This window comes from Cynocephalus volans, chromosome 5 (genome assembly GCF_027409185.1).
Source record: "Cynocephalus volans isolate mCynVol1 chromosome 5, mCynVol1.pri, whole genome shotgun sequence".
Classification (NCBI taxonomy): domain Eukaryota; kingdom Metazoa; phylum Chordata; class Mammalia; order Dermoptera; family Cynocephalidae; genus Cynocephalus; species Cynocephalus volans.
In genome coordinates this window covers 43,565,459-43,577,134 of record NC_084464.1, presented here as the reverse complement: position 1 = coordinate 43,577,134, position 11,676 = coordinate 43,565,459, and the positions used below count along the sequence as shown (strand labels likewise).

General features: G+C 48.7%; 1 protein-coding gene across 1 annotated transcript; it reads left to right on the top strand.

The window, feature by feature from the left end:
- The first annotated feature begins 6,272 nt into the window (after positions 1-6,272).
- On the top strand, positions 6,273-9,830 carry LOC134378240 (class I histocompatibility antigen, Gogo-B*0101 alpha chain-like). The gene is made up of 8 exons (XM_063097228.1): positions 6,273-6,379; positions 6,687-6,956; positions 7,157-7,432; positions 8,060-8,335; positions 8,456-8,569; positions 9,037-9,069; positions 9,206-9,253; positions 9,416-9,830. Exons 1-8 carry the CDS (start codon positions 6,307-6,309, stop codon positions 9,418-9,420), a joined length of 1,095 nt encoding a protein of 364 aa, XP_062953298.1. The 5' UTR covers positions 6,273-6,306; the 3' UTR covers positions 9,421-9,830.
- The last annotated feature ends 1,846 nt before the right edge of the window (positions 9,831-11,676 follow it).

The following is an 11,676-nucleotide window of genomic DNA, read 5'->3' as shown; positions in this document are numbered from 1 at the left end:
GATGAGGTCTCAGATAGAAATGAGGAACTTATTGGGGCTGGCCCATGGCTCACTTCGGAGAGTGTGGTGCTGATAACACCAAGGCCATGGGTTCAGATCCCTATATAGGGATGGCTGGTTAGCTCACATGGGAGAGCGTGGTGCTGACAACACCAAGTTAAGGGTTAAGATCCCCTTACCAGTCATCTTAAAAAAAAAAAAAAAAAAGAAATGAGGAACTTATTGGGAATTGTACAAAAGATAACCCTTGCTACCCCACAGCAAGAAATCTGGCTACATTGTGTCCATGCCCTTGGATTTTGTGGAATGTGGCACTTAAGGGTTGTGAACCAGAGCATTTGGCAGAAGAAATTTCTAAGCAGCAAAGCATTAAAGAAGCTGCATGGTTACTTCTAACAGCCTACTCTGAGTATGGTGGCAAAGGCATGATGCAAAGCCAGAATTTAAAAGGAAAGCAGAGTGTAAAGATTTGGAAAATTTGTAGCCTGGCCATGCAGTAGAGAAGTGGAGAGCAGGAGAAAAATGCAAGGGTGAAGCAGATAAACTGTTTGCTAAAGACACTAGTTTGGTGATGAGGCAGCCAGATGCTAAGAGCCAAGACAATGAGAGAAAAGCCCTAAAGGCATTTGAGAAGTCTGGAAGGGTGCCCCACCCATCACAGACCCTGAGGCCTAGAAGGACTGAGTTGTCCCGGAGGATGGACCTGGGGCACAGCTGCCCTCATGAACCTGTTTCTGCATTCCAGCTGCTCTGGCTGGAGCAGCCCCAAGTGTGGTTCATGCAGCATCCCTGGAGAGTAGAAGCCTGAAACCCCAGTGGCATCCATGTTGTGTTAGGTCTGCAGGCCGGCATTACATGAGAGCTGTGGAGGCATGGCCACCTCCACCCAGATTTCAGAGGATATATAGAAAAGCCTGGGGGCCCAGGCAGAGACCTGCCACAGGGGTGGAGCCACTGCAGAGGACATCTACTAGAGCAATGCTAAGCAGAAAAGTGGGGTCAGAGCCCCCACAGAAGGACCCCACCAGGGAAATGTCTAGTAGAGCCAAGGCAGCAGGGGTCCCCAGAACTGCAGGGCCACTGGTAACATGCAATGCAGGCCTGGAAAAGACACAGGCACCAGCATGGACCACTGTGCTGCACCTGGCAGAGCTGTGGGAGTGAGGCTGCCTGATGCTTTGGGGGCCCAGATGCCCCATTGTGTCCAGGATGCAGGACTTGGAGTCAAAGAAGATTATCTTGGAGCTTCAAGACATAATGTCTGCCCTGCTGGGTTTCAGACTTGTTTGGGGGGCCGGCCCGTGGCTCACTTGGTAGAGTGCGGTGCTGATAACACCAAGGCCCCGGGTTCGGATCCCATATATGGATGGCCGGTTCGCTCACTGGCTGAGTGTGGTGCTGACAACACCAAGTCAAGGGTTAAGATCCCCTTTCCGGTCATCTTTTAAAAAAAAAAAAAAAAAAAAAAGACTTGTTTGGGGCCTGTTTTTCCTTTCTTCTGACCTATTCCTCCCTTTTGGAATGGGAATGTATACCCAATGTCTGTTCCACCATTGTGTCTTGGCAGTAGATAAATTCGGTTTTGTTTTTCAGGTTCACAGTTGAAAGGACTTTTGCTTTTGGTCTCAGATGAGACTTTGGACTTTTAAGTTGGTGCTGGAACAAGCTAAGACTTTTGGGACTGTTGGGATAGAATGGTTGTATTTTGTATGTGAGAATGACATGAGTTTTGGAGGCTGTGGTAGAATGATAAAGTTTGGATGTGTTGTCCCCTCCAAAACTCATGTGGAAATTTGATCCCCAGTGTGGCAGTGGAAACTGATTGAGTCATGGGGGCAGATTCCTCATGAGTGGATTAATGCTCTCCCTGGGGGGAGGGGAGATTAATGAGTGAGTTCTCGCTCTATTAGTTCCCGTGAGAGCTCGTTGCTTAAAAAGACCCTGGCACCTTCTCTCTCTCTCTTGCTTCCTCTCTCTTGCTTCCTCTCACCATGTGATCTGCTTGTACCCGCCAGCTGCCTGCCACTTTCCGCCATGAGTAGAAGCGGCCTGAGGTCCGTGCCAGATGCAACGGTCCAAAAATCACAAGCCAAATAAACCTCTGTTCCTTATAAATTACCCAGTCTGAGGTATTTGTTGTAGCAACACAAATGGACTAATACAGAACACTTCAGCAATATGAAGTCTCACACATTCCTGGTAAAAGTGTAAATTGGTACAAGTACTTTGGAAATCAAATTACTTTGTAAATCAAATCTAGTATGGTTAAAATATGTACACCATGTAATCCAACAATTCTACTGATCATATACTATGGGGACTTTCTTGCCTATGTTCCCAGGAGACACATACAATAATATATATATGGGGAAAACTGGAATCAACTACATATACATCAATAGAAAAGTAGCAACATTGTCATATGCTTATAAAGTATAAAACTTCAGCAGTAAAAATGAATGAATGACAGCCATGCACATCAGGGATCATTCTCTGACATGTGATGTTCTGTCACAGAAGAATACATATAGTATGAGTTCACTGTACAGAAAATTTAAAAACAGGCAAAACAAACTAATATTTGGTTTGGGGATATAAACACTGTGAAAATCTTCAGAGAAATGAAGGGAATACTAAACACAAGACTCAGGACAGAGGTTTCACCTGGGGGATGGGATAGGACAGCAGCCCTCGGTGGCCTCACAGGTTCTGTTTCTTATGCCAGTGGGTGCCCAGATATCTACTTCATCATAACAACTTAAACTGGCATTTTTCAAACTGCTGCTTGTGAACCGTTCCTGATTAATTTTTTTAAAAAATCAAAGATAAAAGAAGGGCTAGCTGGTTAGCTCACTTGGTTATAACATGGGGCTCATAACACCAAGGTCAAGGGTTTGGATCCCCTTACCAGCCAACTGCCAAAAAAAAAAAAAAAAAAAAAAGATAAAAGAAAATACCAAAGTTCATTGTAAGGATCCTTAGCAAGAACTACTGACATTGGAACAAAGCCATAGCCAATTGTTATGAGCCAAGTGAGAGAGAGGACCAGGATGCCATAAAAATAGCATTTGCTAGAGATAGGTCATGTGCTGTTTTGCTCACTGGCATCTCTGTAGATTTTCTGGTACACAATATTCAATGCGATGTGCAAGGCAATTCTACTTTGCCAAGGATTTGATGTGTTATTTACAATTTACCACACATACAACTGAATTAAACTTCTACAGAATCGTAATAGCACATCATTAATTAAAATAAATTAAACAGGAAAACATAAAGAAATAACCAGCGATGGAATAGCAAATGTGAATGGAAAGCACAATAGAGTTGCTTTAAATAAAACTTCAGAAGCGCATAATAACAGTGCTTTTCAGAATCATACTGGTGTCCAAATCACTTCTACCACATCTCATTAAAAAACCCAGTGAAAGATGTTAAATTTATTATAGGATGCCTATTGAATATCCAGTTTTTGAAAAACCTTGTTACAGATTGGATTTAACTATTTTTATTACTGCATCACATGAAAATTGTTGTCATGATGCTAAAGTAGGTGTAAGAATGATGTATGATATTCACATTTTTCTAACTGAAAAGCAATCTGATTAGGCAAAGATTTTTGAAGATTATGTTTGAGTAAGAAAATTGGCACTTTAGGCATTCTTTAACTACCTAGGAAAAACAACGACAGTTATTATTTTAAAGGCATTACTGGTATGGCACTGAAGTCTTAGAACTATTCTAGCTACTATACATTCTCAACTTTGTTGCAAGTTCTTGAAGAGAACATTATCACTAGAGACACTTGCAAGAAAAACTTTGAGATATTGTTGTATCTACTTTCTCTCTCAAACTTTTCCTTTATTTTATTTATCTATTTATTTTTCTTTTTCTGTCTCAAACTTCTAATCATTATCATCTATCCACACCCTGCCTGGATTTCTGACTAAGGAACTATAAATGAATAAGTGGGTATTGTTGTAAGCCACTAAGTTTGTGATAATTTGTTACCCAGTAATAGAAAATTAATGTACTGTCTAATAAATAAGCACATAACTTTCTCCACTGGAAGGAATATATGAAGAGATATGAACATTAGTTGCATGAAATAAAATCTTTCCTAACTTTTTCAGTATTTTTCATTTTATGATTTTCATGTGATGTGTTTAAATTTTAATACAATCATATTTCATTCCATTCATTTGACAAAATTAATTTAGTGCCTACTATGTAACATGTATGCCTTTATATGCTGGGGATACAGCGTTGGCCCAAACAGCTCTAAGCCCCTGGGCTTATGTGTTGCTATGGATTGGATGTCCCCCCAAACTCATTGAGGATTGGTCCCCAGTGTGACAGTGTTATGAGGGTGAGAAATCCTATTATGGTTATTGAAATATGGGGCCTTGAAGAGGTGATTAGATTGTGAGGACTATGCCCAAGCAAATGGGTTAATCTATTGATGATTTAGTATTGGTCACGGGCATGGTTCTGAGGGCTTTAAAAGGAGAAGAAGTAAGAAGTTAGCTTTCTTTCTGTTTCCACCATCTGCCATGCGACACCCTGGTTTGCTATGAAGAGTCGCTATCCACCACCAAGACTCTCACCAGATGTGTTCCCTGGACTTTGGACTTCCCAGCCTTGGAAACTGTAAGCAGTAAATATTGTTTCCTTACAAATTACCCACTTTCAGGTATTTGTGTTATAAGCAACAGAAATGGACTAATACATGTGCCTTATACTCTAGAAGTTTTATGTGAGTGAGATGGAGCCATTGGAACATTTTCTGTGAAGAAATGACACAATCTGACTCATTAACAGGACTGTTGACCACTGTGGGGAGAGAAGTCAATAGGTAGCAGGTGAGGGGAAAGAGCTAGTGCCATAATTCAGGAGTGAGAGGGTGATGGGGACTGAAGGGAGAAGAGGGCCTGAGGGATGAGAGGGACAGAGAGAAGGGTTGGAGAAGCCGAGGTAAAGAAATCTAAAGGCATGGAATTCTCAGGTTTAAAGATACTGTTTTAGGGCTGGCTGGTTAGGGTGCTGATAACACCAAGTTCCAGGGTTCAATCCCTGTACTGGTAGGCCGCCAAAAAAAAAAAAAGATTGTTTTATAGATTTTTTTTTTTTTTGCAGCTGGCCGGAACAGAGATAGTTTTTATAGATTTTTAAAAACACATATATCTACACAGCCTAGCAGGGTATTCTTTGTTTGGTATTTATAAAAACTAATTGCCTCTTTATGTTCATCAGGTTAAAAAACCAAACACGTGTCCCAATAAAATATGCACACCCCTCAGATGTGAGTGACTCATAAAAATGGCAGCGCATGAGCACTGGTGAGGAACACTGCACTGAGCACTTGCAACTCTGAGGTGGCTGAAGTTTGTACAAGCTTCTAGCTGAAATGCACAGCAACAAATTGTGCCTCTTTGTTCTGAGGATGTGTCTTGGACTCAGAGATACAAACTCAGGGCTGTGGAATGAAAATAATTTTAAAATACAACAACCTGAGTCACAGATACATGGTCTGGAAAAGTAAAACTTAGGAGCTTTATGAGTCTAACTGCAATGCGGTTATGACATATCTATGTGTGAAGGGACCACAATCTCTTCTTGTTGTACAGATTAGATTCCCGATCATTCAGGGATTACCAGATTGTGCTACCCACTATAGTTTATAATCAAAAAGGAATTTGGTCTCAGAATCTCCATTTGGTGCGTTCAGATACAACTTCTCCAGTTTTAAAGAGAAAATCTCTGTCCTCTCCATCCCCATTCCTAGGGTGAGTTCATCTAGGGCATCAAGTTCCCTGACGGTGAGTTTTCTTCTAGAAGAGTCCAGGGGGAGAGGTAAGTAGTGGGAGGCAGAGAGTCCGGTTCAGGGAGAGGGATTCCAGGAGAGAAGTGAAGGGAAAGGGCTGGGTCCAGCCTGGGGGTCTCTCCCTGGTTTCCTCAGTTTCTGGGCCAGGAGTCAGGGAGACAGTGTGACAAAGAACACTCCGTGCACGAGGAGAGGGGTCAGGGCCAAGTCCCAGGTCCCCAGGCGAGGGTCTCAGGGTCTCAGGCCCGAGGGTGGTGTCTGGCAGGGAAGCCGAGCACTGGGGATCCCCAGGTCCCCGGACTTTCACTTCTCCCTCTCACAACCTGTGTCGGGTCCTTCTGCCCGGACACTCGTGACGCGGCCCCAGTCCTCACTCCCATTGCGTGTCCGGATCCTAGAGAAGCCAATCAGCGTCGCCGCGGTTCCCGGTTACAAAGTCCCCACGGTCCCGCCGGGACTCAGATTCTCCCCCGACACCGAGGATGGGGGTCATGGCGCCCCGAACCCTCCTCCTGCTGCTCTCGGGGGCCCTGGTCCTGACCGAGACCCAGGCGGGTGAGTGCGGAGTCGGGAGGGAAACGGCCTCTGCGGGGACAGGAGCGAGGGGACCGCCCGGCGGGGGCGCAGGACCCGGGGAAGCCGCCTCTCCGCCGCCCCCGGCCCAGGCCCTTCCCCACCTGGGCCACCCCCTGTCCTGCCTCCCCCAACCCACGCGTGAGTCGTGGTCCTTCCAAGTGCCGCCGCCCCTTCTCCGTCTCCCTCGCCCCCTCCTCCCTCCCGCCCATCAGCCTGGGTCCCGGGGGTCCCGGGGGTCCCGCACCCGGAGGAGGGTCGGTCCGGTCTCAGCCCTCCCCGCCCCCAGGCTCCCACTCCATGCGGTATTTCGACACCGCCGTGTCCCGGCCCGGCCGCGGGGAGCCCCGCTTCATCCTCGTCGGCTACGTGGACGACACGCAGTTCGTGCGGTTCGACAGCGACGCCGCGAGTCCGAGGATGGAGCCGCGGGCGCCGTGGATGGAGCAGGAGGGGCCGGAGTACTGGGACGAGAACACACGGATCGCCAAGGGCAGCGCACAGACTTTCCGAGTGAACCTGCGGACCGCGCTCGGCTACTACAACCAGAGCGAGGCCGGTGAGTGACCCAGGGTCCGGGTCACGACCCCCATCTTCCTCAGACGGGCCGGGGTCGCCCCGACACTCCGGGTCCCAGATGCACCCTGAGGCTGCGGGTCCCGCTGAGACAATCGACCCGGGAAGAGCCCGGGCGGCTTTTACCCGGTTTCATTTTCGGTTTCGAAATCGCGGCGCTGGGTGGGGCGGGGGCGGGGCCAGGGTCTCACACCCTCCAGAGGATGTCCGGCTGCGACGTGGGACCCGACGGGCACCTCCTCCGCGGGTACAGTCAGTTGTCCTACGACGGCGCCGATTACATCGCCCTGAACGAGGACCTGCGCTCCTGGACCGCGGCGGACGCGGCGGCTCAGATCACCCGGCGCAAGTGGGAGGCGGCCGGTTGGGCGGAGCAAGAGCGGGCCTACCTGGAGGGCACGTGCGTGGAGTGGCTCCGCAGATACCTGGAGAACGGGAAGGAGACGCTGCAGCGCGCAGGTGCGAGGGGCCGCGGGGCAGCTCCCACCTCCTGCACACGTCCCCGATGACCTCCCACACGGGGGGGGGGAAGGAAAAGGGACCGACGCTAGAGTGTCGCCCTCCCTGTGATCCGGAGGGGAAGAATCTTCACGGGTTTCCAGACCTGGCACGGACAGTGACTCTGAGGGCCGCCCTTCTCTCAGGACAGTTAAGGGATGAGTCTCTCCAAGGCTGGAGAAGACAGTCCCTGAAATACTAATCAGCGGTTCCCTTTGACCCCTGCGGCAGCCTTGGGCACCATGAATTTTTCTGCTGGGGCTTGTTCTCTGCCTCACACTCAGTATGTTTGGAGGTCTGATCCCAGCTTTTCTGAGTCTCTTGGCCTCCACGCAGGTCAGGACCAGAAGTGCCTGTTCTCCCCTTGAGTGACCTAGAACCTCCTACCCTGGAGTTCTGTCTTACCCTGATTCTAGAACTTTCCAAACAGCAGGAGATTATCCCAGATATATCTAGGTATATCTAGGCTTTATTTCCCAGATATATCACCCCAATTGTCCTGTCCATTCTCAGGATGGTCACATGAGCGCTGCTGGAGTGTCCCATGAGGGATGCCAAAGCTCTTAATTTTCCAACCCTTCCCCTCAGACCCCCCAAAGATACGTGTGACCCACCACCCCATCTCTGACCATGCGTCCGCACTGAGGTGCTGGGCACTGGGTTTCTATCCTGCGGAGATCACACTGACCTGGCATCGAGATGGGGAGGAACAGACCCAGGACACAGAGTTTGTGGAGACAAGGCCTGCGGGGGATGGAACCTTCCAGAAGTGGGCAGCTGTGGTGGTGCCTTCTGGACAGGAGCAGAGATACACGTGCCATGTACAGCATGAAGGGCTGCCTAAGCCCCTCACCCTGAGATGGGGTAAGGACAGGGATGATGGCAGAGCCTCTTAGGGAAAGCAGGAGGCATTCTGGGCACCTTCAGCAGGCTCAGGGCTGAGGCCTGGGGGTCAGGGCCCCTCACCTTCCCTTCCTTTCCCAGAGCCGCCGCCTCAGCTCAACATGCTTATTGTGGGAATCGTTGCTGGCCTCTTTGTCGGCCTCATTGTCCTTGGAGCTGTGGTTGCTGTTGTGATGCCGAGGATGAAGAGGTCAGGTAGGGAAGGGTGAGGGGTGTGGTCCGAGTTTTCTTGTCCCACTGGGGGGTTTCAAGTCCCAGGTAGAAGTGTGCCCTGCTTTGCTGTTACAATATACCATCCACACACTCCTGCGCTTACCCAGCCTGGGTAAGTGTGTGTGTGTGTTAACACACACTTGTGTGCTAACACTCTGTTGTAAACACATGGAAAATGAAGGACAGATTTATCACTGTAATGATCGTGGTGATGGACCTGATTCCCAGCAGTCAGAGGTCAGAGAGGAAGGTCCCTGCTGAAGACAGATGTCCATGAGAGCAGTTGGTCCAATTCCCGTACATCTCCTTTCCTCATGTTTCCTGATTCTGCTCTGGGTCTGCAGTCACAGTTCTGGAAACTTCTCTGGTGTCCAAGACAAGGGGGTTCCTCTGGGACCTGAGAGCCTTGCCTCTTCCCTGGCCTCTCATAGGATGTTTTCTTCCCACAGGTGGAAAAGGAGGGAGCTATGCTCAGGCAGCCAGTAAGTATGAAGGATGCTGGCACTTGAGACCCTTGGGACAGTGTAGAGGGGAACCCATGGGGTAGCTCACCCATCCCATAATTCCTCCTTTGGCTGCATATGGGCTCTGACCAGGTCCTGTTTTGTTCTATCCCAGGCAGCGACAGTGCCCAGGGCTCTGACAGTTCTCTCACAGCTTGTAAAGGTAAGACCCTGGAGGGCCTGAAGTTGAGGGGAGTAGGGCAGAGGGCCATGACTGGGTTGTGGGGAATTTTTGATTTGGACATTTTGAGTGTTGTGGGCTGTTCAGAGTGTCACCACTTACAGTGATTGACCTGATTTTGTTTATAATTATTTTCTTCTATAGTGTGAGCCAGCTGCCTTGTGTGGGACTGAGAGATACAAAACTTGTTCACAGCCCCATGTTGTGACTTCAAGACCCCTGACTTCTGTTTCTGTATAGCTCATCTGAATGTGTCTGTGCTCCTGTTAGCGTAGTGTGAGGAGGTGGGGAGACCAGCCCACCCCTGCCCACCATGACCCCTTCTCCACACTGACCCGTGTTCTCTTCCCCAGTCATCATTCCTGTTCCAGAGAGGTGGGGTGGGAGGTCTCCATCTCTGACCCAACTTCATTGTTTACTGAGCTGCAGTTTCCTACTTCCCTACTGAAAATAAGAATCTGGATATAAGTTTGTTTTTTCAGATTGTTGCTGTGAGGGGTTGATGGGTTAATTAAAGAAGGACGAATTTGACAGAGGAAATAAACGGGAACAATGAGAACCGTCTAGAGTCCGTGTTTGCTGTGCTGAGTCTGTTGCAGGTGGGGACAGGGGAAGACTGTGAGGAGCCGAGCGTGGACGGGGTCTGAGCCCTGTTGCTGCTCAGTCCATCGGGGGCTTTGATGTGGTCAGTCCTTAGCTGGGTCATCTTCACTGCTCCCTTGTCCTTGTCCCTTCAGTAGAAACTTGTTCCACCAGGAACAAGGAACTGTGATCACAGGGACTCGGATATCGCCTGGTCCTTGTCCTGTCCCCAGGACTGTGGGCAGCGAGGGCTGGTGTGGCCAGGTCAGCCAAGGCTCAAGCCTGGGTCCAGCCCTCTGCTCCCCCATCTTTTGTGTGCTTATATTTTGTGTCTTTGTTTCTATAGAGGATTATGCCTGTTCTTGTTCTTGTGTACCAGTTCTGGTCCCTTTCTCCTCTGGATGTTCCCGTTCTGATAGCAGGAGTCATTTTTCCTGTCATTGTCCTCACGAGGCCCAGGGAGACCCCTGCACACAGGAGATTGTACGGTATCAAGAGATGAATTTTCAGACTCGTCCAGCTCTTGCTATCCTTCTAGGGCTGTTTCCTGGATAGTTCTTTCCATCTCTCCCCCAACCTTTTTAAAGGAACCAGATTCTGGAATTAACAGGATGCATCCCATAATTTCTTATCCTAGATAAATTTCTGTTGGAATTCTTCTGCTCTGCTCACCTACCCACCTCCCTGCCCTCATCTGTAGTAATCCTAGTGCTGCCTCCAGTCCAAACTCACGGATGTGTACAGCAAAGTCAAATTGAGATGTATATTTGGTTGGAAAATTGGACCCATCAGTCAAGGATTGTTCTTTCCTGAAGAGAGAAATATAATTGTGTGCTGGGGTGTGCAGGAGGGCTGGTGTGGGAGAGAGGCCACATGAGCAGCACTTGTGAGAAGTGCGCAGGCAGCTTTGATGTCAGATATCAGTGTGAGAGGACGTTGTGCTGTAGGTGCCACAAAACAGCACTTGGCCTGAGACAACATTAATAGAGATAATTGCCTTTAGAATAGGGAGGTGCTCTACAATGATCATTCATTCAGTTGACAGTTGTTGTCTGCCAGATATGTGACATACTGTTTTTGCATCTCAGAAACATCACTGAAGTAAAAACAGTAATTGCTGGCCTTTTGGTGCATGCGTTTGAGTGGGAAGAGACAAACCCTATTCTATAAGTACGGTAAAAGAGGAACATGATTTTGTTTGAAGATGGTTAGTGGTCTGATCTCAGAAGCTAAGCAGGGTTGGGCCTGGTTATCACTTGGATGGGAGACCACCTGGGAATACCAGGTGCTGTAGGCTTAAGAGAAAAAGTAAGTGAAGTGGGGAAGGTGATCCAGAGTGTGGTGGTGTGTAGGGACAGGGAACATGGTGTTTCACTAGGGTGGTCAGTACAGTCTTTGTTGCAAAGGTGATGTTTGAGGGAAGATTTGAAGGACATGAGGAATTTATCCATGAGGATGTCTGGGGCAAGTTCTCCCCAGGCAGGGGGAACCCCACTGCAAATGCACTGAGGCAGGAAGATGTATGTATTCTGGGAAGGCTGGGACAGCAGGAGCAGTGAGTGACAATGATGATGTCATAGCTACAGCCACATCACATAGGCCTGGAAGATGTTAGAAGGGTTTGACTTTTCTCTGAGTGAGATGGGGAGTTAGAAGACAGTTCTGAGCAGAAGAGGGACATGGTATGACTTCTCTGGTGAAAGGATCCCTCTGGCTGCTGTGCTGAGAACAGGATTGGGAGGCGAGGGCCAGTGAGGTGGTAGGAAAAGTGTAGGGAACTAGCGCAGTGCTCCTGCCAGAGATGTTGGTTGTTTCAGCGGGTG